The following is a 27,250-nucleotide window of genomic DNA, read 5'->3' as shown; positions in this document are numbered from 1 at the left end:
AAAAAGAAGTACACTCCATACAAATAGATTTATAAATCTCACATTAACTCTGGTCCAAATTATTGCAAATCCTGATTCAAAATAATCATATAGACTATCTTTGAGTCCTTAACCCAGGTCAATATGAAATCCAAGCCATTGTAGTTTACAACTTCAGAACTCAATAGTTGAGAGACTTCTAGAATCTATCTTAGGCTAGACAACAATCTGTGGTCATCTACATTTGCAAGTCTTATCTTTTCTTCTTCTCATATTTTGAGAGAGCTTATTGGTGTGGTGACTTAATGGCTGTAATGTTTTTTTTTAATTCTTCTCTACTATTTTATTCATTTTGTTTGAAGAGATGCACAGAGAGCTTTCTTTGTGCAGGCCTGGATTCTTGATTCCTTACATTGGTTTTGTCTGGGTTTACTTGTCCTTTAAAGCTGGTGGCAGAATCCTCCAGGACCAACATTAGTTGTTCTTGGGGGGGGGGGGCTTCCCGTGGGACAGAGAGCACAGTTATTTCATAAATTCCAAGGCCAGAAGGGACCATCTAGAATGCCCTCTGGTATAACACAGGCCATAGAACTTCTCCAGAATATTTCTTATATCAGATCTTTTAGGAAAACATAAAATCTTGATGTAAAATTCCCAGTGATGGAAAATCCACCACAACCCTTGGTAAATTGTTCTAGTGGTTAATTATCCTCACTGTTAAAAATGTATGTCTTATTTCCTGGAAGAATTTATCTAGCTTCAACTTCTGGCCATTAGATCATGTTTTATACCTTTCTCTGCTAGATTGCAGAGCTCTTTGTTCACCATGTAGATACCAATAGATTGTGATTAAGTAACTCCTTAACCTTCTCTTTGTTAAAATAAATAGATTATGTTTCTTGTGTCTATGGCTGTATGGCATGTTTTCTAATCCTTTAATCATTCTTGTGGCTGTTCTCTGAACTCCCTCCAATTTATCAACATCCTTCCTGAATAGTGGACACCAGAACTAGTCAGAAGTGTCAGCTTGAGATTCCCCTGTTTATACATCCCAACACACCAGAATATTATGATATCCTAACATACCAGAATATTTCAACAAGCACTAATCCCTTAGATCATTGTTTTTTACACTGTAGTCTTGTCTGCTCAGAGCTCTTTGTTAAAATGTCCCACCACTGTACTAGTGCTGGTACCGCTCCCCTGGGTGGAAACAACAGCTGTTGGCATTTTTACTAAGAGAGGGGTTAGATAGCATAGTGGCTAATAATGTTGGCGGGCAATCTGCAATGGTGAAAGATTGTAAAGATAATTTTTTTGTAAACCCAGCCTGTGAGACTCTTCCCTAAGGAAATTCCAGACTTTTCTAGTGTATGATCAAGTCTAGGAGAAACAGGAGAGAGAGGGGGCACTTGAAAATGGCAAAAACGAGCCCAACCCTGAATGCTCAATACCAAGTATGCTTGCTAAGTGGAAATGGGACAGCAAGAGAGAACACGCTCCTCCATCCAAAAACTATCATATACCTTCCAATGCAGCAGCATTTTAATTATTTCCCATAAGATTACTTTCCTTTCCTTTCCTTTGTTTCCACTCCTCATTTATAAGTTGCTTTATTAAGGAAAGCCAAAGTGGTATATGGAAACTTTGCTTTAGAACAACATTCTCAGGATCATCTAGAAACACGGGTGCACATGGGTTGAAATCCACACATCATCATGGAGGCCTCAGCATCAGCTACTACAGCTCTTTGATTTCATGCCCAGAATAATCTTTCTAGAAACCCACTGGTACCCACTGAAGGAACTGAACAGACATTCAAAGATGATTTCCCTCTCTGGTTTTCTGTCTCATGTAGGCTCTCTTTTTGCAATCTCACAGGGGTCTCTCCTCTGTTTTTGGTACCAAACAAGCCCTATCAGGGTTGGATCTGGAGTTTAATAAACTTTGAGGGAGAAGCAGTGGAGTCAGTGTGGCAGTTTGTGATTTAGGAAAGAAATCCAGGTCACTAAGGGCTTGTCACTTAAAATGCTACAGCAGCACAGCTCCAGCTCTGCAGCTGCACCGCTTCAGTGTAGACACTTCCTATGCCTATGGCAAAGGTTCTCCTCTTGGCCTAAGTAATCCACCTCTCCAAAAGCCAGTACCTAGATTGACAAGAGAATTCTTCCATCAACCTAGTGCTGTCTACACAGGGACTTAGGTTAGCTTAACTGTGTTGCTCAGGGGTGTGGATTATTCACACCAGTGAGCAACATAGCTGGATTGACCTCATTTTTAGTGCTGTCTACATGAGGACTCAGGCTGGCTTAACTAAATTGCTCAGGGATGTGAATTATTCGCACCCCTGAGCCGTGTAGCTGGGTTGGAATTCCCTCTCTCCACACTCTTCAGGGATTGCTGGTAAATGCTGTTCTATGGCATTCAATCTATAGCTTGGTCCAGTGTTAGGGAATGTTGCTAAAAGGGTCTATCTAAACTTTGCCTTCTCTTCAGATGTGGGAGAAACTTTGAGAGAGCTGGATGGGCTAAGAAGTCTCTCCAGAAGAAGCGGCAAGTGATTCATTATTCTGTTGATTTCTCCATTATCCTTATGCATTTTAGGCTATGTCTACACTAGCACCATTTTCTATATAACTTATGTCGCACAGGCCTGTGAAAAAACACACCCCTGAGCGACATACGTTACACCAACAGAAGTGCCTGTGTGAACACCGCTATGTCAGCAGGAGACACTCTCCCACTGACCTAGCTACCACCACTCATTGGGGGTGGTTTAATTATGTCTATGGAAGAGCTCTCTCCCATCGGCATAGAGTGGCTACCTTCGTACAGCTGTGCCACTGTAAGCTCTCTCGTATAGATATGGCCTTCATTTCATTTGACTAGACTTGGAGTCAAACTCCTCTAGAGAGGGGCTCTGATAACTTCCAGAAGGCTGCAGGAGGAAGATACTTGAAAGGGAAACGTTTTTTTTTTTGTTTATTTTCTTGGAAACAACTTCATCAGTGTGGATCTTTGTTTGGTTTGGCCTGCCACACCTATATAAACTTTTCTGTTGACCTTGGTTACTGTATACTTTTCCTATTACTTATTTCACAGTTTCTGGATGATTTAATTGGGGATTGGTCATGCTTTGAGCAGGGGATTGGACTAGTGACCTCCTGAAGTCTCTTCCAGCTCTGATATTCTATGAGTCTATGATTCCGCATTTAAGACCTTGCCAATAACTTAATATGGAAGACGGAATCATTTTCTATGGAACAAGGCATCCAGAATGGTACTTCAAAGCTGCTGTGTTAATCTGGATCGTGGTACATAAAACCCCACAGGAGAACTGAACATCAGAATTGGGACTCTAAACTAATACTAGATTCCAAACACTCCCACTGCTGAACACATGTTGGAAAATCCTTTCAGCACTAGGTTCAGTTCTACCAATATTCTGTACAGAAGGTTCAAAGTTCTAGAAAGAGAAAAAAATCACCCACACAAAGCAAACATTGATTTGTGAATCCTTGGTGGTAGCTTTAGTGTAAAAATTCCCTTTTCTGATATATCAGATGTAAACCTGAAACCCTGGAAGCATTTCTAAATTTCAGGATTCCTTTGCTATTAAGATTTAGTCAATTGCAGAATTATGTACCAGAATGAGCACCAGTGAAGAAAACGCAGTGAGATACTGTGTAATTTTCCAAACATACAAATCTTTAGGAAGTTTTACATTACATTTTTGGTAGAAAGGGAAACCTCTGTTTGTTTCATGAAAACAGTGAATATGAATAGTAATATAGAGCATATGCACAATACTTTTCACCCATAGAACTCAAAGCACTTTACAAAGATGGGTCAGCATTATTATGCTGTTTACAGATAGGGAAACAGAAACACAAAGAGGCTAAGGCCACGTCCAGACTAGGGTATTAAAATCGATTTTAGATACGCAACTTCAGCTACGTGAATAACGTAGCTGAAGTCGAATTTCTAAAATCGAGGTACTCACCCGTCCAGACGGCGCGGCATCGATGTCCGCGGCTCTCCGTGTCGATTCCGGAACTCCGTTCGGGTTGATGGAGTTCCGGAATCGATGTAAGTGCGCTCGGGGATCGATACATCGCGTCCAGACTAGACGCGATATATCGATCCCCGAGCAATCGATTTTAACCCGCCGATGCCGCGGGTTAGTCTGGACGTGGGCTAAGTGACTTTCCCAACATCAGTTTCCTTCAGACCCAAATTGAATGAGTTATTTTATCAGTAATCTCAAAATATAAATATACGTTTTTAGGGAAAAAATGTTAAAATTAATGGCACTAAGTGCTTTATAAACATCAAATAATTAAGCCTCACAATCTCTTTGGGAGATAGGTAAGTATAAGCATTGTCTTGTTCATGAATAGGTAAATTGGGGTTCAGATCACATAGGAGGTCCATGGGAGAGCTTTCTCCTTACCTCCAGTTCTGGGCTTTAGTCACAAGACTATTTCCCTGACATTAGGGGTAATCAAAGGTATAGTTTTAGTTTGTGTAAGACTGAAAGATGGCAGGGAGGGAGTGGACATTTCTAGTTCATGTAAAGCAGCAAAACTCTTAAAGTTATTGCTGGATTTAGGGAGTCTGTATACTTAAATGTATCCCTTTTCTAATGTATTTCATTCAGTTAATATGCAAACTGTCATGTTACATTGTTTAGATGTTAAAATATGCTTATCAAAACTCATTCTCTTCCCTTTTAGCTCATTAGCTATTCTAGAATTATGAAAATAATAAGCTTGCTTTGCTCTGTATGTTTCCTTCTAGTGACAGTTCTGGCTATTTTCCACGAGCTGCATGTGGATACAGATCTGTATACCCTCCTTTTTGGAGAGAGTGTCCTAAATGATGCTGTGGCTATAGTTCTCACATAGTAAGTACAAACATCTGTATTCCTTAAACAATGAAATAACTCTGAATTGTCCTGGTAAATAGCTCTCTCCACACAAATATCAATGTAGAGTTTAAAGATTGCATGAAAGGGGATACACTTCTGGAAATGTAATTGGTGCATTAAATACTCAGTTTGCAATGTTAGTGGGAGTTGTGTGTCTGAACTGCAATTTTTGGTTGTGAATACTCAGCCCAGAAAACAATAAATGTTGTAAATATGTATATTAAATCTGATTAATGTTCTACTCTAAACAATGTGTCTGAATGGAGTTGTGCTACTGGATCCTGTAAACATGGGAGGTTTGCCAGATTGGAGGCAGAAACTCTGGAGCAGAAGCTATCTCATACTCCTTTTTTCTGCAATCTATTGTTTTCCAAGGCAAAACCACAAAGCAGTGCAGTGTAGTACTGCTTATCTCCCTGTGTCTATTAAAACCAGCAGGCTTTCAGCCAGTAAATGTAAGATAATATTTCATAAAACCTTTCATTCCCAAGGATCCTAAAGCACTTCACAAATGATGGGCTCCATTTACCCTGGTTTATGCTGCCATGTAAACACAAACCCTAACTACGTGATTAGAAGGTTCCCAAGCTGGCTTGAACTGCCATGTCTGGCACAGCCTATCATTCTTTGGACCACTGCTATAAAAAGTAAAACAACCGCCCCACTGCACACTCAGAATGTATTCTTTAAAGTTTCAATCAAACCTGGTTTTCATCAGCATGCCAAAAGATACTTCTCCTCAATGAAGATGATTTCCCTGCTAAATGTCTTCTTTGGACGCTACAGCTATTCAAAGACAGATTGCAGGATTTTTTTTTATATTGCAAAACATTTTAACTTTTTTGCTGATATATCCAGAAATATTTAACAGGCAGTTAACAAGTCTGGAAAATTTACAATCATATAGATAAAAGATTTGAAACATACAAGCAACTGAAAACGGGGTGGGGGTGGGGGCTTGGGAGGTAGAATAAAAATATTCCAGCAACCTTAGATATAACTCTCACTACATGCTCTAGCTATATTAAAATATGAAAATAACTAACAAGTGAGTGAACAAGGCCTTGGTTCAGAAAAGCAATCCTATTCTGCAATTAAGCATGTATTTAACTTCTGTTGACTTCAATATAAGTTATGTACATCCTTAAAGTTAAAGTTAAAGTTAGGCATGCAAGAAACTAAGCACATGTTTGTCTTTCTTGAGTCTGGGCTATAATGCAGCCACCTCTGGGATGGATTTCTTTCTCTGATTCTGTTGTATTTGAGTTGAGCTAGTGCAGGATATCCTAGTGAATAGCTATGTAACACTTAAACCTAGAAGCAACTCAAACAAACAAACAAAAAAGCCAGAATCTGTACAGTATCATTCATTTTCAGCAGTTGGGCTGCCAAATAACATAGACTTCTTCAAAGGTCAAACTCTGAGGAATCACTGAAGCACAACACAAATCTCAAAAGCCCAGCAATATTGTATAGTCCACAAGTCAGGAGTTTCTAACATCTCCTCTTTTCCCTGTACACAAATACAGGTCATAGGATTTAGTCCATCAATCTGCAAGTGGAGACTGAAGATAGATAGGACTATGCTTGCCGTAAACGCTGATTTTTCTTCAGAGCGTTCCCATCTGTTTTTCTCTGTTTCTGACAGATTGTAACCCTAGTCTCTGCAGCATGATCTGTTTACACCAACAGCTAATATATTTTTCTGTATATTTTTAGTAGTGAAATTTGCATCAGATGGTAAAGGAAATGCCTGTACTCCTACAGATGAGGTTGAAAAGAATCTGAGAGATGTTTAATTTCTAGCCTAAATAATGAGTTGTTGTACCAATTGTGTAAACCTCAATCCTACCATGATTTTCTTTCCTAAAGGCTTTTAAGTAAAGATGTACTGCTAATAAAATCAACTTCAGTGTCTTAGCACCCCAGTAAATCAAACAACTTCCTTCTAGTTGCATGCAGAAGTATTGTGTTCTAGTGTTAAGAAAGTGCAGCAACTTTCATCCCATGGCACAGACACCATTTTATTTTTACTTTTTAAAGGAGATACTCCAAGTTTTTTTCAGTGTGGTGCAGTGGTAATGACTGTATAACTAGACTGGTGGGGGAATATTTAAAAATGTGAAGCTCTATACACAGAAAGGATCAGTAGTAATAATACAGTGCTATGCTCCTTCATATATTATTTAATGAGTAAAAGGAAGAGAGAATGAAAGAGGGCTGCAAAATGTGTTTCATCGGACAGCTGAAGAAACCCTAGGCAAATGTCTGCAAGGCGGACTCATTTTAAATTCTAAGGGAGATCTTACATTTATGCATCTTACCTCAGAGGATCCCAAAGTGCTTAAAAATGATGTGCCTGACCCTTGGTGGGTTCAGTGTGGGTTGGGAGGAGAGAAGAGAGGTTCAGTGTTCCTCCAGCTCCACTTCACCCACTCATGGACAAACAAACATGACATGGCAGCTTGTCCTTCCTGAATGGAAGGGACAGCCTACTGCACACAGATAGGGGTCATGTTGGGACAGGTTTGGTCCCCCTATATTAACTTCTTTTATACATCAGTCAGTGAGAGAAGGACAGTATTCAGGTGAACTCACACAACACTTTTTATATACATTTAGTAGGTGACGCTACTCAGTGTGCCACCACAAGAGGGATTCCACCTGCCTTTAAATAACACAGGCCTCATGCCTCGAGTTACCATCCGCATGGGCACTTCAGCTCCCTCACCATGACTGGCAGCTTTCCAGTGTAGGGTTGCCAGGTGTCCACTTTTCGACCAGAACACTTGATCAAAAAGGGACCCTAGTGGCTCCAGTCAGCACTGCTGACCAGTCTGTTAAAAGTCCAGTTGGTGGCCAGCATGCCCCTCTGACTCCTGTGCAGACAGGTGGCCACAGGGGCTCTGTGCAGGAACCATGGCCAATAAGAGCTGCAGGGGTGGTGCCTGCGGGCAGGAGCAGGGCACAGAGCCTCCTGGCTGCTCCTCCATGTAGGAGCCAGAGAGACATGTCGCCACTTCCTGGGAGCACCCTGAGATCAGCATTGCCCAAAGTCCACAGCCCAACCCCCTCCCCCCTCCGCACCCAAACTCCCTCCCAGAGACCGCACTCTCTTTTGCACCCAACCCCCTTGCCCCAGCCTGGAGCCCCCTTCTGCATCCCAAACTCTTCATCCTTGGCCCGACCCCAGAGCCCACCCCCCCACACCCAACCGCCTGCTCCAGCCTGAACCCTGCATTTCTGGCCCACTCTGGAGCATGTACTCACAGCCCAGTCTGTAGACCCTCCCACATCACTGCCCCAGCCTAGAGCCCCCTCCCACACTCTGACCCCCTCGGCCCCAGCTCGGAGTCCCCTCCAGTACCCCAAACCTCTTATCCATGGCCCCACCCCAGAGCCCACACCCTCAGACGGAGGTCTCACCCATCCCACGCCCCAACTCCCTGTCCCAGCCCGATGAAAATGAGCAAGTGAGCGAGGGTGGGGGAGAGTAAGCAATGGAGGAAGAGGGGATGGAGGGAGCAGGGATGAGGCCTCAGAGAAGGGGTGGGGCCTCAAGGAAGGGGAAGGGCAAGGGTGTTTGGTTTTCTGAAATTAGAACATTGGCAACCCTATGCCAGTGGCCCTTAGAACCATATTTTAGTCTGTATAGTTTTATACTTTCCTTGGTAATGAATGCTATAAATCAGGTTTTCTTGAGGCTTCCATTATACTCCCTTATCTACAAGCAGATCAGCATAAGGGGCCATAGTTGTAGTAGTAGTTTAGCGGGCCATAGTTGTAGTAGTAGCTGCAGAATGGCTGGACAGACATTATGTTAGTGGGGGAAGATCAGCAGCACAAAGCCAGGAGGATTTCACCTTCAATAAGTGCTGGAGAGGGCTGCAGCAGGGTAAGAGAGATTAAGAATGGCTGGGGAAGGTGAGTGGGTAGCTGACCACAGCTGTGGCTGGTTTAATGAGGGCCCATCTGGCCCTTAGAAGAGGGCAGTGGGCCAGGAGCACACAGAGTCTCTCTCTAGCAGTAGAGAGGGAGGGACCTGGCTGCCTGGAAGCTGAGAGGGTACCAAGACTGGAGCAGGGCTGGGAGAAGGTCAGAGGAGCTGGGGAGCTCTGGCCTAGAAACCCTCCAGGCTGCAGGCCTTGTTAAAGGCCAAAGAAGAGAACTGGAGAGGGCAGCCCAAAGGCAGGCAGAGGCAGGAGTCCAACCACCCCACCTTGCCTATGATGAATGGCATGTACCCTGCAGTCTGCCCCAGTGAGTGGGGGCTAGACGGTGACTGGCAGTAGCCATATACTGAGGTGAGGTGGGAATAGGGGGTTGGGGGTTCCCCTGAGAGGGGAGACCCAGAGACTGTGGGAGTACTGCCAGGGGGCAGCCCCCAAGCGAAAGGGGCACCGGGGTCCAGGAGGGACACTGGAGCCAGCGACTGCCGAGACACCAGCTGACAGAGGGTGCTCCTGGGTCAAAGAGCTAATTCCCAGGATAACCGACAGGAGGCGCTGCAGGGGTGAGTCACTATCCCATTACACCCAGCAATTTTGTATCATTAACACAAACTATTTCTTTGAATAAAATAATCTCAGAATCCTCATGGAGAACAAGTACTCTAACAGACAACAAAGAAGTAACTATTCAAAATTAATATGTTTGAACCTGTTTCACACTGGGGCTTTAAGTTCTGGAAGAATAATCTACAGAACTAAGAAAAGCCCAAAAGTGCCTAAGTTAGTCTTTCCAGACTAATTGTTAGAAACTGTCTTTCCAAAAACACTCAGGAGATGACTGAAAATTTCTTTCCTTATGCATGCAAGCCTATGTGACTGCTTGTACTAGCAACCAGGTATTTCCTGGGCACCTTGTTTCCCAGGAAATTAACTATGCTTTGTAGCCAGTAGTATTAGCTGTGCATCCTTATATGAAAGCCTTATAAAATATGGATGACAAAGTATATATGATATTTACTGGCATATATGTCTCCTTTTCTGTGTCTATTTACAAAGTTTGCTCAGTGTATGAAAATAATGCATATGGGGGCCTACCCCAGCATATGAAACAAACAATATATATGCATGAAAATTAAGATATTTGAAATACTCTGTAATGTTGGGTATGGTTAAAAATATGAGTTCAATCTCTGTCTTCAGATAGCATCTAAATAATAAAACAATTGATTTTGGATGATGGATGATTGAAATTTTGTACACAGGGAGCAAGATATTTCCAATCATCTCTTCATGCCATTTTCAAGGAAAGAAATAATTTTCATAAGGCTGAGACAGTTATCTGTCAATTCTTCTATAACTCCTAGAAAGACAGAATATTATTTTTCTTGAAAATCAGGCTACACTTCCTCTTGTAGCTCTATAGCAAAAAAGGTAACAAATATGAAGACTGATTTTCCTTTGATTATTATCTAGGAGTTGCTGTTGTATGCAATGAACCTCTTTCTTTAAAGGTTTCAAATGATGAGATTTTTACCATTGTATGTAACTTATGCCTCCTGTGTGACTTTTCAGACAGTCTTATAAAGTAAAAACAAAAAACAGAACACACATTTATTTAAAGCATTTTCCTCTCTAAGGTCCAAAACTCATAAAAGGGACTATTTTCTTAGCTGCCAATTTAACAAGTTCCAACCTGTGGAATTCTTTTCCAAGGGATGCTGTAAGGGCCAAAAGTATAATTGGGTTGAAAAAAGAATTAGGTAACTTCATGGAGGATAGGTTCATCAATTGCTACTAGCCAAGATGGTCAGGGATGCAACCCCATGCTTGGGATGTCTCTAAATCTCTGACTGCTAGAAGTTGGGACTGGAGAAAATGCAATGGATCACTCAATAAATTGCCCTGTTCATGTCACTCCCTCTGAGTTATCTGGCACCAGTCACTGTTGGAAGACAGGATACTGGGCTAGATGGACCATTGGTCAGACCCAGCCTGGCTATCCTTCTGTTATTAACTCTCTTGAGATCCTGTTTCCTTAACCTTGTAAGGGTCTTTCTGTCCTCTTAGCCAACCCCAAGGGAGAAGTCTGATCAGTTAACCAGGGGGACTAGCTATCATTCATACTGCAAAGATGCAAAAATTCAAGATGTTTTTTCTCCCATTCATGGATTTCAATCCCCAGAATTATTAGTATTGTTTATCATGTCTACAGTAACATAAATGTGAGTAGAGCTTTATATACTAATAAAATATGCTGTCTGTGCACTCATGTCATGGCATAACCCCCACTCTGAACCTTAGCGTCCTAAAGATGGGGTACCAGCATGAATCCCCCTAAGCTTAATTACCAGCTTAGATCTTGTAGTGCTGCCACCAACCAGGATTTGCAGTGCCTGGTACACTCTGGTCCCCCCAAAACCTTCCCAGAGGACCCCAAGACTCAGAACCCCTAGATCTTGCACCAGGAAAGTAAACCCTTTCCCCCACCGTTGCCTCTCCCAGGCTTTCCCTCCCTGGGTTACCCTGGGAGATCACTGTGATTCAAACTCCTTGAATCTTAAAACAAAGGGAAATGCACCTTCCCCCTTCCTCTTTTCCCCTCCCCAAGAGGTAATACAGAGTCAAGCTCCGTGAATCTAAAACAGAGGAATTCCACCTCCCCCCTCCCTTCTCTCTCCCTGTCTCCCACCAATTCCCTGGTGAGTACAGACTCAATTCCCTTGAGCCTCAAAAAGGGGAAAAAATCAATCATGTCTTAAAAAAGAAAAGCTTTTAATAAAAAAAAGAAGAAAGTAAAAGTTGTCTCTGTAATTAAGATGGTAAAGGTTACAGGGTCTTTTAGCTTATAGACACTAGAGAGAACCCTTCCCCCCAGCACAAATACAAATTAAAATCCTTCCAGCAAAATACACATTTGCAAATAAAGAAAACAATCAAAAAGACTAAACCGCCTTTCTACGGGTACTTTCTATTTGAACAGAAAATTAGAAAGCCTGTAGGTACGTCTGGTTACTCTCAGAACCCAGAGAGAACAACAGACAAACAAACAACACAAAACAAAGACTTCCCTCCACCGATATTTGAAAGTATCTTGTCTTCTGCTTGGTCCTCTGGTCAGGTGGTCCAGGTTCACTGCTTGTAACCCTTTACAGGTAAAAGAGACATTAACCCTTAACTATCTGTTTATGACAACTCAGGAGTTTACAATCTAAGGGCCAGATTCTGAAACCCTTAACTGAACAAAATTCCCACAGACTACAGTTGACTGAGTCTGCAGTATACGGCTGAAACCTTATGCATGTATGGGGATTGTTATCAAACCACAAGAGAATAAGGAGAAATAGGACAATGAAATCTATAGCAATAAGATAGTGCCCTCACATTAGATATTGCGCATGCATTTTGAAGGTAAACATCTTCTTTTAATCTTCTTCCTTCCTCCACTGTCCTTTCTTTATACCATCCCTCACTCACTCAGGTGAACACACTGCAAGATTGAGGTTTGCAGGGTTTGTGCATTCTTTACAGAGAGACTTGGAGGAGGCAGAGGAAGAATGGTGGAAAGAATGTGGAATGAGGTTCCAAGTAGAAGGAGTTAAATGAGAGGAGGACTGAAGCTTTGTCTGGGAAAGTAACTGAAGGTGTCATTAGCATCTGAGCAATGCAACAAGGCATATTTAACACTGCTGTTTACTGGCAAAAATCCTTCTCATGCTGAGTGTTCAGCAAGGACAGAATATGGACAAGTAAAGGTTACTAATTTGAGTTCTCTGCTAGCACAGATATTTTAGCAGAACCTTTCCACCTACCAATGAAAGCCCAGTGTCTGTTACCTTTCCACTGCCATTCATAGATGTGATTTGTTTCAGGCTTTAAGGAATCCTTTCTTTGTTTGTTTTTTCCAGAGAGGTGGGCCTGGGCAAATATATAACATTCCATTGTTGTTTGTTTTATCTGAAAAATCTTCTCTGGTAGGAGAGTAAAGGAACCTGTTCATTTTTCTGCAGTAATACAATGAACTTTCATGGTTTCTTTATGAAGTGGTACATTTCCAAGTAGCTTGTAATGATGAAGAAATCTCATTTTCAAAGCCTCTGAAAAAAAGATCTCTTGTCTTACATTACATGGATTCCAAGTCCATTTTTTAAGATTTGACTGCAGGATTTGATACTATTTCTAGCCTGTGGGTAATAAATGAGCTGTCCTCATATACTAGACTCCTTTTAATAGGTTAAAAGAGACCGAAATTTATGGGCAATAATTTGCAGATTGTGGTTCTTCTCAGTCTGCTTGGGTCTTCTCTCATCAGGCCAAAAATGACAGATTTTTGTCAAAAATGACAAATGGTAACCCCAAAAAGAGAAATTTCAACCACTTAGTGTAGGCCAGTAGCAGGGGCTCACAGTGTTGAGGGTCTATGATACAGGGAAAGGGTGCAGCAAATTTGTACAGCTTTACCTATGATTAAAGGGATGACTTACCCAAAATATAGGCAGACTTCCTTTTTCTGTAAATGTTTTTTGTTGAAGTTTTATCTTCATGGTTCCCTCTGATTCCTTCAAAGTGATACAAATTCATCCAGTGAGCATGTTCCTTCTAGTGTAGTAATACTGTGTACAAGTAGATGCCATGCTCAAGCCATTTACTCTTGCCATGAGTTCACTGGAATCTTGTATGGGATTTTCTAAAATCACAGAGGACAAATAATGAAGCACTATTATTCAAATTGTGGATCAGCTTCTAGCAGGAACAGACAGTACAGTCAGTGTTCAGTTTGTGTTGTATAGGCATAATCTATGGCAATGGGTCTGAAGAGCAGGTCCATGGAACTGCTCTGGGTAGTCCAAAGAGATGAATCTAACACAGTGGTGTTACTTATTAGTAGATGTAATGATGATACTTCCTGATAGTTTTAGGTCAGTCCAGGACAATCTTAGAAATAATAACTCTTTTGACCAACTAGACTTAACATAGAAAACAAAAGAAATAAGGACCTTCTTAGACTGTGCATGGCTACTTCAAGTATTTTGGAGTTGACTATTTCTTTGGTATAAATTCTACCATGATTATAGCCATGGTCATCTCTAAAGTGAGAGGGGAAGCAAACACAGAAGACCAAAATGAAAAAGTGCAGTTGAAGGCTAAAGAAATTCTGATAGCAAACAGAAAGACAAACTGAAAAGTCACCTGAAGAGACTAGAAAGGGGGTCAAGCAATGACAGGAGATTCAGTTCTCACATATGTAAAGTCCACTTGGTCTGCATATAAAAATATGCAAACAGAAACACCCAATTTACCTCCTCTGTGGGCTTGACTCATTGACCACTGAAGTCAATGGAAGTCTTTCCAAAGGTGTAGGATCAGCATCTTAACTAGAACTGAGTGAAAGTCCTCCAACACAACAGTTTTCCTGGAAGCCCCAGTGTGGTGAGTGTTCTGAGCCTGATGAGTCATTTGAAGTAATTATCTATAGGCCATGTCTACATCTAAAATTTTGCAGCGCTGGTTGTTACAGCTGTATTAGTACAGCTGTATAGGGCCAGCGCTGCAGAGTGGCCACACTTACAGCAACCAGCGCTGCAAGTGGTGTTAGATGTGGCCACACTGCAGCGCTGTTGGGCGGCTTCAAGGGGGGTTCGGGGAACGCGAGAGCAAACCGGGAAAGGAGACCAGCTTCGCCGCGGTTTGCTCTCGCATTCCCCGAACCACCCTGCAAACCGCAGGGAAGGAGACCTGCTTGCTCGGGGGTTCGGGGAACGAGAGAGCAAACCGGGAAAGGAGACCAGCTTCGCCGCGGTTTGCTCTCGCGTTCCCCGAACCACCCTGCAAACCGCAGGGAAGGAGACCTGCTTGCTCGGGGGTTCGGGGAACGAGAGAGCAAACCGGGAAAGTAGACCAGCTTCGCCGCGGTTTGCTCTCGCGTTCCCCGAACCCCCCTGCAAACCGCAGGGAAGGAGACCTGCTTGCTCGGGGGTTCGGGGAACGAGAGAGCAAACCGGGAAAGGAGACCAGCTTCGCCGCGGTTTGCTCTCGCGTTCCCCGAACCACCCTGCAAACCGCAGGGAAGGAGACCTGCTTGCTCGGGGTTTGGGGAACGCGAGAGCAAGCCGGGGAAGGAGACCAGCTTGATTACCAGAGGCTTCCTCAGGTATGCTGGGATACCTGCTTATTCCACGGAGGTCAAGAAAAGCGCTGGTAAGTGTCTATACTTGATTACCAGCGCTGGATCACCAGCGCTGGATCCTCTACACCCGAGACAAAACGGGAGTACGGCCAGCGCTGCAAACAGGGAGTTGCAGCGCTGGTGGTGCCCTGCAGATGTGTACACCTCCTAAGTTGCAGCGCTGTAACTCTCTCACCAGCGCTGCAACTTTCTGATGTAGACAAGCCCTATGAGTCCTAAGGGCCCAGCCAAGCTTCAAGCAAGAGTCTAACCAGGTGACCCAAAGGAAAGCATATAGGTTCCTAAAGTAAGTTGCAACTCCAGTCTGCTCAGCATTGCTCCCTGCTACCTTCTTCTGACAGATTGTGCCTGTTTCTCCTGCTGCTCCTGATGAAGCCAGGGCTGACCACCTGGCTGTCCTGACACCCAGCTGGGCCAGGAGCCTTGGACCTGGATCTCTCAGGGCTTCCAGGCTCCTAGTTACCCTTTAGTACCCTGGCAGGCTAAAAGGGAGCTGGGACCACTGGCTCCCAATCACCCCTTTGGAATGAACAGTTTTGATTTTTCTAAATGATTTTTTTTATCCTGTTTTTCATGGAGAATTTTGAAATGTTTGGGTTTTGGCCATACCATTGATTTATATAATGTCACTATAATAAGAATATTATTATTCACTAGCCCATTCTCAGAACATCCCAGCATTCTGTTTGGCCTTTTAATTGCCGTTGGAATTCCTCTGAAGTTCCTCACCAGTGTTGACTAACCTAAATAATTTTGTGTCACCTGCAGATGTGGTCCCCTCACTGTTCACCCTTTCCACATCATTAATAAATTTACTTAATAGCACTGGTCCAAGAGTGGATCCTTAGACCCCACAAATAACCTTTTTTCATTTTTGAAAATTTCCCATTTATTTCTTTTCTGTCTTAGCTATGTCTACAGTCGCTGATATTTTTTGTTGTATCTGAAAACCTCTTTGTGTACTTTCTCAGTCAGGCTTTATTTTTTGTTATGATTCTTATGTATATCTGACAGAAGCTGGCAACCCTGTACAAGACACTGAGAAGACAGCATGACTACCCTGATGCATTTACAATCCAAATTGGCATTGAGATTTACAGGAAAGAATGTCAGCCTGGAAAGGCATGCTGGGTTCCTCCTTGAGACATACCTGAACTGATTTGAAACTCCTTTAATGATTAGTTTTAAATTCCCATTATCTTTTGTCAGGAGCTGACCTTGATTTGGATCCTTTGCCCTTGGATTTTTGGAGCATTATGCAGGATGGATTTTGCCACAGAATTTAGTGATCTGCTTTTTGTTTTGATTCCTGAGTCCATTGAATATCTGGTTTTACAGAGACAAGACAGCTGCCTGTTTTCATATTCTTCCTTAAACTGCAGTTATAGTCAGAAAAGTGGCTATTAAAAATGACATTGTGGGGTTCTGAATTTACTCCCTTAACCACTTTTGTATCCAGTGTGCTCATTTAAGAGCCAGAGGCTTTTCTAACAGCCAATACTGACAGCCTGGGATCTGAAAATCAAGTTGTTTGTTTTTTGCTTCTTCTTGTCCATCAAGCACCAGTAATATGGATTCTGCTGTTGGAGCTTAGCTAACAGTTTTGTTGATGAAGTGTGTGACTAACTCTTCCATAGGTTCTGCAGTGTTAATAGGGGTAAAACTTGTTCTTCTCTGGAATGTAAGTAAACGACTTGCAGAGACAGAGAGCAAGTGTGCTGAGTTAGAATATGCCACTTTTCATGGTGTGCTGAAGGTTCTGTTTCTTAATTGTACTCTAACTTATATCCAATGGCCATCTTTTACTAGATTCCTGTACAGTGTTTGGCCCTACAGTTAGTCCAGTCCCAAGGAAATAAACTGATGCTAAAAGGCCCTTATTTTTGTCCAGTCTTTGAAGTGGACAGCAGACTACAAGGAATACTTTTAATGTTTTGTTTCCTTTGATGCAAATACATTCAGTCAGCTTGCATCGAAAAAGAATAATAAAAATGACTGTCGTTGCTTCTTATTCACTGTCATTTGTCGTTCAAATAGAAGGCTGTTCAACCCATGCTATGACAATAAAGGATGTCTGCCTCTGCTCAATTCCACCAATTGAGATTTGTAGGGAACTACTTGCATTTCATTGCAAGCTTCACAAAAAATGATTGTTTCAATATTGACTCGTCACACTGGGGTTCCAAGATTTGGTGGTTAGGTGATTGCTTCTTCAATTTCAACTGTACTTTCACCATTCATTCACTCTGATTATGGTTGGCTGATGCTTAGGAATATCTTTACCTCTTCAGGCATTGCTATATATATGCACCTAATTTAATTTGGTCTTCCAATATATTTGTGCACAGACAAGAAATTATCCCTACAAAATAACCGTATTGTGGCATAAATATACACAAGTGCAAAACACTGCCCATTGTCATGTAGCTGGCCCCTATTTGTTCACAAATGTGTGTTTTGTGAACACATTTACGTGTTTGAATGTCTGTGCACACACTTTGTGTGTACTATTTAGGCGCCTGGTTTTGAATATTTATCATGTAGTGTCAAAATTTGCCCTTGAATATGGGGTGATGGCTGTCATTGAAGTCACATGAAGTCAAACATATAGGACATGTACATAAGCAGAATTTACCCCATAGCATCCCAGTGCATTAGAAAGGGGATCTACTGAAGCTAGTTGTAATAGAGAAAATGATCAGAATAATTTACTTTTATTATTTAGTATGTATAGTGTTACAACACACAGATGCTCCAATCAGGCTTGGGGGCCCATCATAATAACCATTGTACAAGAAGATAAAAAGACATGTCTCTCAAGGCCTGTCAAGGAAGAGAGCAGGGAAATGAGAGCAGAGATGGTATCAGGCCAGGGAATGGGTGGTGGAAAAAGTGATGAGAGGGATGAAAAGAATTCCAGGATAGTGGTAGATGGGGTAAGGATTGTTGGGATGAGAAGTGGGTGGGAGAGTGACAATGAGGATGAAGGAGGAGGAGTTGATGGAAGCATTGAAGGGGAAAGGTATGTGGAAAGGAAGAAAAATGGTTGGGTTTTGCTAATTTCTTTTCATTATATAAATAACTGTTAATTTTGTTTTCCCATATAAAAGGTATTAGTGATTTCTTATTCCTGAGAGGATGAATGGGGAAGAAACACTTGTAAAAGGTGACCAAGGGGGTTAAAATTTAAGTCCTTAAAACCATGGGAGAAAATAAGGTTTGGGGTAGGGGCTTGAACCAAACATTTTATTTATTGGAACCCCTAGAGAGCCTATACTGTTAATACCACATAGCAGAAAGGGCACTTACAGGGCAGTAAATCAGTTATACAGTCAGTCAAATAACCATGTAACAATAAATTAATAAAGCGGGGAGTTATCTGTACTGCAAGTTAATGAGTGAATCAATTAGGCAGATGGAATCCTTTCCCTCTTTGATTTCTGTAATGACATTATGATTATCTGTCTGCTCTATTTACCTTTGAGGGAGTGTTTATCCCCATGACTGTTAGCCTGTTGATAATACTTCGACATTTTACATCAGTGACCCTCTGGAATAGTTGAAGAATTGGGAAACTGAGCAAACTTGTTATAAATAGAGACTTCTAAAGGACTTTCTTTCCCTTCATTAAATAGAGTCAAGCCCACTAATCAAGATGTGTGCTTGCTGCATTAGTAAAACTTTGGAATTGTTTCTAAGCATGCCTTTACCTAGGAGAATAATAGTTCTGTTTTAACCACAGAAAACAATGCAGATGAATGTCAGTAATCCTTGCCCTTGTTAGAATTTCAGTATGAGATTTGAGACTATGCACAGGATGTTTTCAGGAGATAATTCCTATCATTCCAGTAAATTTCATGCCATTTTCAACATTTGCATGCTCACTACATTTTTTTTAATATTGGTACCATGTTAAAGTTCCAGTGCTTTCCTATACTGCAAAGTGAAGATACAGTATTCTTAGATATAAGTTGTCTAATAGATGCTGGGAGTTTATGCAATTTATTTAAATATATAGCCTACAGTGGCAGTCTGTGTTTCATAAATTGGAATAGATTTCAGTGAGTGGTGTTGTGGAGAATGCCCTCAGGGAGGTATGAAAATGTAACTTATCTCAAATCAACTGGGAATGTCTGCACTTGTCATTTCCAGTCCAGTCAGACTAACTGGGGGTATTTCTGTCCACTTATTCACAAACAAACTGATAACACTTACAAATATGGCATTCAGGCTCAGAATTAAGAAAGCCACTTGTGATGCTTTCAAGTCACGTCGAAGAGGCAATTATTTAGCTACATTTTCAGTACAAGTGACCGTGTTGGCATCAAAGCTTCTTCTTTTCAGAGATTTCTATTGGGAGCACTTCTGAACTGAAGTACACCCTGCTACAAATCAGCTCGTTTTTTTGAGTCCTTCCAGATGTTTTTTCTTCTCCAAATAACCTTTCTCCAGTGAATAAGATAGATTTTATGAAAGCAAGATAATTGCACACACGGTTTAATTCTTCTTTTGGAGACAAATCCCTCTTAGTTAAATATGGGTGTATGGATACTGGTTCCCTCCAAGTGTTCCAAAAGCAAACTGCATCCTCTCTGGGGAATCATTTAGGAAAGACCCTGTCTGAATCTAGGAGTATATAAACCTATTTTCTTGTCCTGTTGGCAAGAGTGTGAGGAGAAGAACGGATATTGGCAAGGGGTAGGGCTCCTTTCTATTTTCATTCATTGCATTCCCACCAAAGCCTTTTCACGTAGCTTAGATGCCTTATAAAAATATAGTACTTGGGGATCTAAGTGATGTTTCAGCCAGTTGGGAACTGATGGATTGTGTTGTGTCACTGATGGACAGTATAAACCACATAAAAGTCCCTTGTTCAATGTTCCAAGCCTTATTTCCAAGGCAGCTGTATCATTCATTAAACCAGTATGCACTAGCTATTATTATTATTATTATTAAACATAGAAAATAGAGTATCCCTGCTGTCAGTTCCTGTGCCAAGGGCCACAGTAACCTGCAACAACCAGGAGCAGCAATTTCAGGGAAAATCCTGCTCAGACCCCACATCCCTGAGAAGGCGCATGCTTGGTGCAGATGGATTTTTCAGAGATTTTAGCTCCCAAACTCTTAACAAGTTTCTATTGAACATGTGAGATCTGTGAATTTTGAAAGGTTTATAACAAGGCCAAATTTGGGTGAATTTTCACAGGGATTAAAAAAGGCATCTGACAACAGAGTGACCCGAGCCCCCCTCTAACACAATTTCAAGTCACTGCTACAAAACATGGAGATACTAGAACTTCTCAGTGAAACAGCTGCAATAAGTTTTTAAACATGGGCAAAAAAATATATTTTCCCTAATATCATTCTGAGAAATGGCTTAATTGTTTTTGCTGAAATTTCCCAAAACATTTCAGCACAAGGCAGACCCAGCGTGGGAAATTTTAGCCAAAGGAGCTACAGTTTGGCAAAGTTAAAAGCAACTGAAAATAGCATCTTATAATGAAAAATGCTGTGTAACATTAACTATAGGTATTTCTACCTGTGCTGCTATAAAAGACACAGACACACAGACACACACACACACACACATCATGTTACTGCCTTTAGAACAATTCTGGATTTTATATTATTATATGCATATGCACAAGCAGGGGTCCTGTGGAAAAAACAGTATGTCATCATTTAATTAAAGATAGATAATGCACACAAAGGGTCAAAATAAGTTTTCATGGCCAACCTTAATTCTGGCATTTCTTAACTTTTGAGTGTTTGAATTTGCAAACTTAACATTCTTTTTAATTTTGCTATGCTGGAAGGTTTTAATGGCTTCCATCAAGCAAGTCTTTGATCTCTAGACAATCACACTCCTAGGTGAAGCTGATGGGTGTGCTAACTACTCTTGTTTTAGGAAGGAGCAACTAAGGCTCTTTACTAAGCTGAAACAATAGAAGATACTACCTAAGGCAATAGCCTTCTTCAGGCTTTGCTAAGCTGTGTCATCTGAGGGTTGCTAATGCTGAGACAAGGGGATCGCTTGTCAAGTTATGCATGTAAAAGAAGCAGAAAGCAAGAAAACAATTTAAAAAACAGGCCCACAGATGAAGAGAGCTCCCTGGGGCACAGGAATCGTGGAAAAGAAAGGCTTGGAAATTGTGAGGGAGGAAACTCCTGTTTCTTCCTGCTGTTTTCAGAGAAACAAGACTTTGTGCACATTCTTTGTAAATAATCAGGACTGTATCAAAGAAATACCTACTTGTATCCAGGGGTGAAAGTAATTTAAAGGACTTACCGGTACTCTGGAGTCCTTAGGAAGGGGTGGGGGCTCAACTGGAAGAGGCGTGGCCTTTAAATCCCCAGGCACTTTAAATCACCATAAGAGGGAGTCCTGCCTCTGGCAGAGTTTTAAAGGGCCCAGGGCTCCACTGCAGCAGCAGCAGCTGGGAGCCCCTGGCCCTTTAAATCACCACCAGAGCCCCACCACTGCTATCCCAGGGCTCCAGCAGTGGGGCTCAGGTGGCAATTTAAAGGGCCCTGGAGGGTAGTGGCAGTGGGAGCCCCGAGCCCTTTAAATTGCCACCCGAGCCCCGCTGCCAGAGCCCTGGGATAGCAGCAGCAGCAGCTGGGTGTTCAAGCAGTGATTTAAAGGGCCCAGGGCTCTGGCTGCTGCTATCACCCTGGGCCCTTTAAATCATCCCCGGAGCCCTGCTGCCAGAGCCCTGGGGTAGCGGCGGTGGTGCTCTGGCAGCAAGTTAAAGGGCCTGGGGCAGTAGCGGCAGCCAAATTCCTGGCCCTTTAAATCACTGCCTGAGCCCCATTGCCACTACCCCAGGGCTCCGGCAGGCTCCGGGGACGATTTAAAGGGTCCAGGGCTCTGGTAGCTGCTGCCACCCTGGGCCCTTTAAATCATCCCCAGAGCCCTGCTGCTGGAGCCCCAGACCCTTCAAATAGCCGCTAGAGCCTCGCCGCCACTACCCCAGGGCTCTGACAGGCTCCAGGGACACTTTAAAGGCCCTGGGATAGTAGTGACTACTGGAGCACCGGACCTTTTAAATAGGCCCTGGAGCCCTGCCGCCAGAGCCCTGGGGAGGCGGCAGCGGGGCTCTGGTGGCTATTTTAAGGGCTCGGGCTCCAGCCGCTGCTGGGAGCCCCAGGCCCTTTAAATTGCCACTGAGGAAGCCAGTCCACCCTGGTACAGCACACCAGCTCTTGCCATATGCCGTACCGGGGCATACCGGCTTTACCTCTGATTGTATCATCAATTTCTCCTAATAGAAATAACCTGAGATTGGCCCAAACGGGCTGCAATATATATATATATTTGGTTATAATGTGATTTTCCAAAGTTTCAGTTGGGAGTTGGTAACTATAGAATCTGAATTTTAAAAAAGCAATGTTGAAATATGATAACTTTTTTTAAAAATCCAAATTTCTCATTGAATGGACTGTTATAGACAATTTCCCCCTTAGTAACCTCTTCCTTACAGCATCTCATAGAAGTGGAAATCATTGTTATACATACAGCATTTTCATTTTATATCTTCATTCATCATATGCTTATACTTGTTTAAAAGAAATCAAACAGTGCTTCCTTTCTACATTGTTCTACTGATCTATAGCAAGCACAGCCAGAAATGGGAGGAGGAGGGAGGAGAAAAAGAGAGCCCGGTGGGCCTCTGTTCTCTGCCTCCGGCATATTGGAAAGGGGTTATGGATAGTTGAAAGCATTCATAAAGAAAAACTCTTATCCCTGTGGACCATTTTAACAATGTGTATCTCCTTTATTGCAACACTTTTATTCCTCTAGAGTAATGTTAAATATATTTCTGAACTATCCTTCCAGGATTCATGTTTGCAGATTTACGTTACTTTGCTACAGTTACTCTTATAGCCTATGGTCTAAACAATACTATCTACTTTGCACATACTTAGGGTGATGTGAACTCAAAAGGCTGTAAGATCAGACTTTGAGGCCAGTAACTATAAGGGTAATGAAGCTGTTCAGAATTATTTTCACTGTATTAATATTTTTTATTTAAGACTGATCATTGTGGTACCTGTTTTGGGAAAAGTTATAAATTAAAAATAAATGTTAGAAATTTTAATTGAGTTTATCCTTGTAAATTAATAAAGTCCTAATAAATCCATAGAGAAATGTATATTGTCTTTATGGAGATCATTAATGCAGCATTGCATCAAGGCCATAGGTTAAATTTGAGATTTTCATTGCAAACTTAGGGAGACTTACTTTCCAAATGACACATAGCATGGTCTTCACCTCCTGCTAATCTCGAAGGAATTCATTCCAAATGCTCTTTACATGTTCAGAATGTTTAAGCTTTATGTAGTGTAGTGTATGTGGTGTTTATTGCCTCTTGCAAGCAAGGCAGTCTTATCCAAGCAAGAGATCTTCCCCTTCCAGTACATTCACTGAAAATCTTTCTTTCATTGGGCTGTTTTCATTAAGTGAATAATATTATTTTGAAGTGAGTTGTATTTATTTTAGGATTTGTTTATCCAGAATGTTTTCAAGCCACAGCTGGGAAAATGTTTCTTAATTGGCTTTCAGATGTGACACATGTTTGCTTGGCTCTATGTGTGCCTGAGCACATGAAATGTGTGCAGGAGGTCGGGGAGTGAAGATCACATCAGGGGTTTTCTGCAATAAATATTTATCTTCTGTGGTTGGAATAAAGGCAGAATGGCTGCCACAGACCTACAAACCACATCTGTCTTGGTAGGTAGGTTCCCAAGTGGTATAAACATCTGGACCAAGACCCTGGCCCTAATCCCACTTGCTTTGCTGAGTTCCAGCAGCATAATGCAAGCAACATTCATCTTAACCTGCTTATTGGAGGTTCCTCCACTGCATGTTATTTTACTGTTACTGGAATCTGATCAGTCATCCAAAAGCAGGGGATATTTGCAAATGCCATAACCAAGGCAGAATCTTAAGGCCAGATACTCTGGTCTGGTTGAGCTCCACTCACCATCAGACAGAAGGAGGAGGAAAGCTGGTTTTCCTGGGGTTCAGGGGTAAGAGGCGTGGCCATACAATTTTCTCCAGCTGCTGGAATAATCCCTGAGGCTGTGGAGAGCCAGATAAAATTCAGAGTAGCTTCAAACCAAACCAGACTTGAGACAACTCTGAGGGCTGGTCCACACTACGGGGGGAAATCGATCTTAGATACGCAACTTCAGCTACGTGAATAACGTAGCTGAAGTCGAATATCTAAGATCGGATTACTCACCCGTTCTCACCGCGCAGGATTGATGTTCGCGCTCTCTCTGTCAATTCCGCAACTCCGTTGGGGTTGATGGAGTTCCAGAATCGATATAAGCGCGCTTGGGGATCGATATATCACGTCCAGATGAGACGCGATATATCGATCCCCAAGCAATCGATTTTAACCCGCCGATACGGCGGGTAGTCTGAACGTAGCCCTAGATCGGGAAGGGGAGCTGCAAAAGCAATGTAATGCCACCTTTCACTCAGCCTGCCTCACCATGTCCAAATCCCATGCTGAGGGCAGCTAAAGCAGACCAGAAGATCCAGCCTTAAGCTTCTATCTTATTCATGCCATTTGCAAATATCTGCTCCTTTTTGGATGCTCACTTAGCATCTACTAGGAACAAAATCCCATAGAACTTTTTCCCCCTTCCCACACTAGTGTAAAACCAGAATGACTGCACTAAAGCCACCCCATAAAGAATTTGGCCCTTTAATTTCTTTTCTTTAAAGTGACTTATATGGACCACACTCCCCTTTCAGCACATGGTTCATTTTTCCTATATGTTATTGTTAATATATGAGTTTGAGGGCTGTTACAATATACTTTCTATGAACTGCACTGCAAAATACACATTTTGCTACTGTGCAATGCCTAGCATTCACTGTATGGCAGTGGTTTTAGAGGGCTGTGGGCTACTGGGTGATATGACAAAAAGCAATAGCTAAGATTGCTACTTGAAAATTTCTGCTACATTGCATGGGGCATTTTTTTCATATGTTTTTAAAAACAAAATGTTTGCTGCTGGTCAAAACAGATATATGAACAGAGCTGCAGAACTGCAGCATACCTCCACTGGAATATTATATTAGGAGCATGACATTTTCTGTATGAGGGTCAACAGATTTTCTAATAACTAGAAAACTTTCCCTTAAGCTTTTAATTTCTGCTCCATTCATTTACTATATTTGGATCTGGAACAGAGACCCAGAGTCCAGGGTATCCGCAAGTGCCTATCCTCAATTATGGCATATATAGAAACTAAAACATACATTAGTTCCCTTAATACTGCCAATGCCAAGAGAATACTATTCACATCTGGATGTATTTTGGACAGTCTCATGATAGCTGCAATTCATGTCTTCACTTGGACACATTTTAAAAAATGAAAATTACCATGGCAACAGCTGCAACCATTTATTATAGAGCAGTGGAAGTGGAACTAATATTTGTGAGGGATGCTATGCTAGCAGGATAATGTGTCATTCAGACAATGCAGGAGTCATTTTCCCCCTAACATTCCCATTTAAAAACCAGAAGGTAAAAGAAAGAAAATATCTTCAATACTAAAGTGTAGGTGGGATTGGATAGCTCAGAGGATTATGAATGGGATATGGAATTTTTTATCTCTCAGTCACTGGCTCATATCCAGGCCAGATTAACTGTGACCAAAAGTTGTTTTCATCTGTTTGGTTACAGATATAAGAAGGATTGGACTGGAGTGCCCAAGTCTGAAAAAGTCACTTCTGCAGCTGTCTGCTTTGTTGTCAGTCTAAGCAGAAAGGCAATAAATTGTACCGACATGAGAGGGGTGTCTTCACTAAGGAAAAAGTGTGTCCTTATCTTGTGTTAGCTATCATGAAGGAAAATCCTAGTGAAGACAAGGCAGCTGTAGTTTTAACATGTGGTAGCAGGTCAAGGTGAAGCTTAGAGTTTACCTCGACCTGCTAACTCATGTTAAAGCTGCTACTGCCTCATTTTCATGATTATACCTCATGTCAGTTACCACACGTTAGCTCTCACAAGGTAAGAACAGATCGTGTTTTCTAGTGAGGATAAGATCAAAAAGGGAACTCCTCTTCCAGGGGCCTACTGTTCCAGCTTAAGGTTGAGGCAAGTTGTTGCAGTAGTGTGTGGTGAATCATACTACCCAGCCTTGCTGGGCATTCATGTTTCCAGGTTGCCAGTTGGCATCTTTCACAAGCACTAAATCCCCTTTAAAATCTATGTGCTGGGTGTGTAAAAGAAGAAATTAAATGTACCTGAGTTATGGAAGAGGCATGCGAAACCAAAGGCGGTAGAATTAATTTCCCACTAAACCTTTTCAGATTCTGATAAAGGTGTGTGTGATGGAAGGGCAGAGTGTACAGGGAGCACATGCCAACTTACAGATCACGTTCCCTCCTACTGTACCATGAAAGGCAAAGTAAGTCTTAGCTGTGGGAAAGGATGTTGGAAAGGAAATGTCTTTTGACAAATTTTCAGTTTTCAGAGTGCTCTAAATCTTTATGTTTAGTGTGGGTTTCTATATATGTATCTTCATCAGCTGTGCTAGACTCGGGAATTGTTCTTTTTCAGACCAGAAGTTCATAAATTGCTAAAGGTATTCAGGTTGTGTAAGCAGGTGGAGAAGGGGGAAGGAAAACAATCTTTGGAAGTAGGAAAGCACAAGGATAGTTAAGCCTCAAATTTGGCACAAAGTATCACCACCAACTATCGAATATGCAGCAGCTCCATCCTCCACATAAGTATATAATCTAAAGGAGAGTTTGCTATGTCTCAGCATATAACATTCCAGTCATAAACAATAGCTTTTTGTTCTCCTTAAGCCTACACATCTCTTAAAACAAAGTTTAGACTCATACTTCTCTCTACTTATTGAATTCTGAACTTGCTTTCCAGAAAGATTGTCATTCGGACCAGATTCACTGAATTATTTTGTGCGTTGGACAATTTTTTTATTCTGGGTGTAAGAAGATATAGTGGAGACAGTTGAACAAAACATTCTCCTGCTTTGGGCTATCTGGGAGAATTTGCATGAACAGTGTATTTCATAAGTGAAACTACTCAGAGGCTAGGGTCTGAATGAATTCACATAAATGCTTCCCTTTTCAGACACTGATACCATATATCTAAGTGCTTTTAATTTCAGATAACTCTGTGTAGCACGTTATTGGCCATATACTCTCAGTTCTCTCTT

The 27,250-nt window shown here is 41.9% G+C and overlaps 1 protein-coding gene across 1 annotated transcript in view; it reads left to right on the top strand.

The window, feature by feature from the left end:
- The window catches only part of SLC9A9 (solute carrier family 9 member A9), a 364,826-nt gene that overhangs the window by 120,043 nt on the left and 217,533 nt on the right, over positions 1-27,250 (top strand). The window contains exon 6 of the mRNA XM_050965939.1: positions 4,780-4,885. Coding sequence (XP_050821896.1) covers positions 4,780-4,885 — 106 coding nt within the window. The remainder of the gene's footprint in view (positions 1-4,779; positions 4,886-27,250) is intronic.

Source organism: Gopherus flavomarginatus, chromosome 8 (assembly GCF_025201925.1).
Source record: "Gopherus flavomarginatus isolate rGopFla2 chromosome 8, rGopFla2.mat.asm, whole genome shotgun sequence".
Taxonomy (NCBI): Eukaryota; Metazoa; Chordata; order Testudines; family Testudinidae; genus Gopherus; species Gopherus flavomarginatus.
Note: the sequence above shows the minus strand (reverse complement) of the source record. Positions and strands in the feature narration are given on the sequence as shown.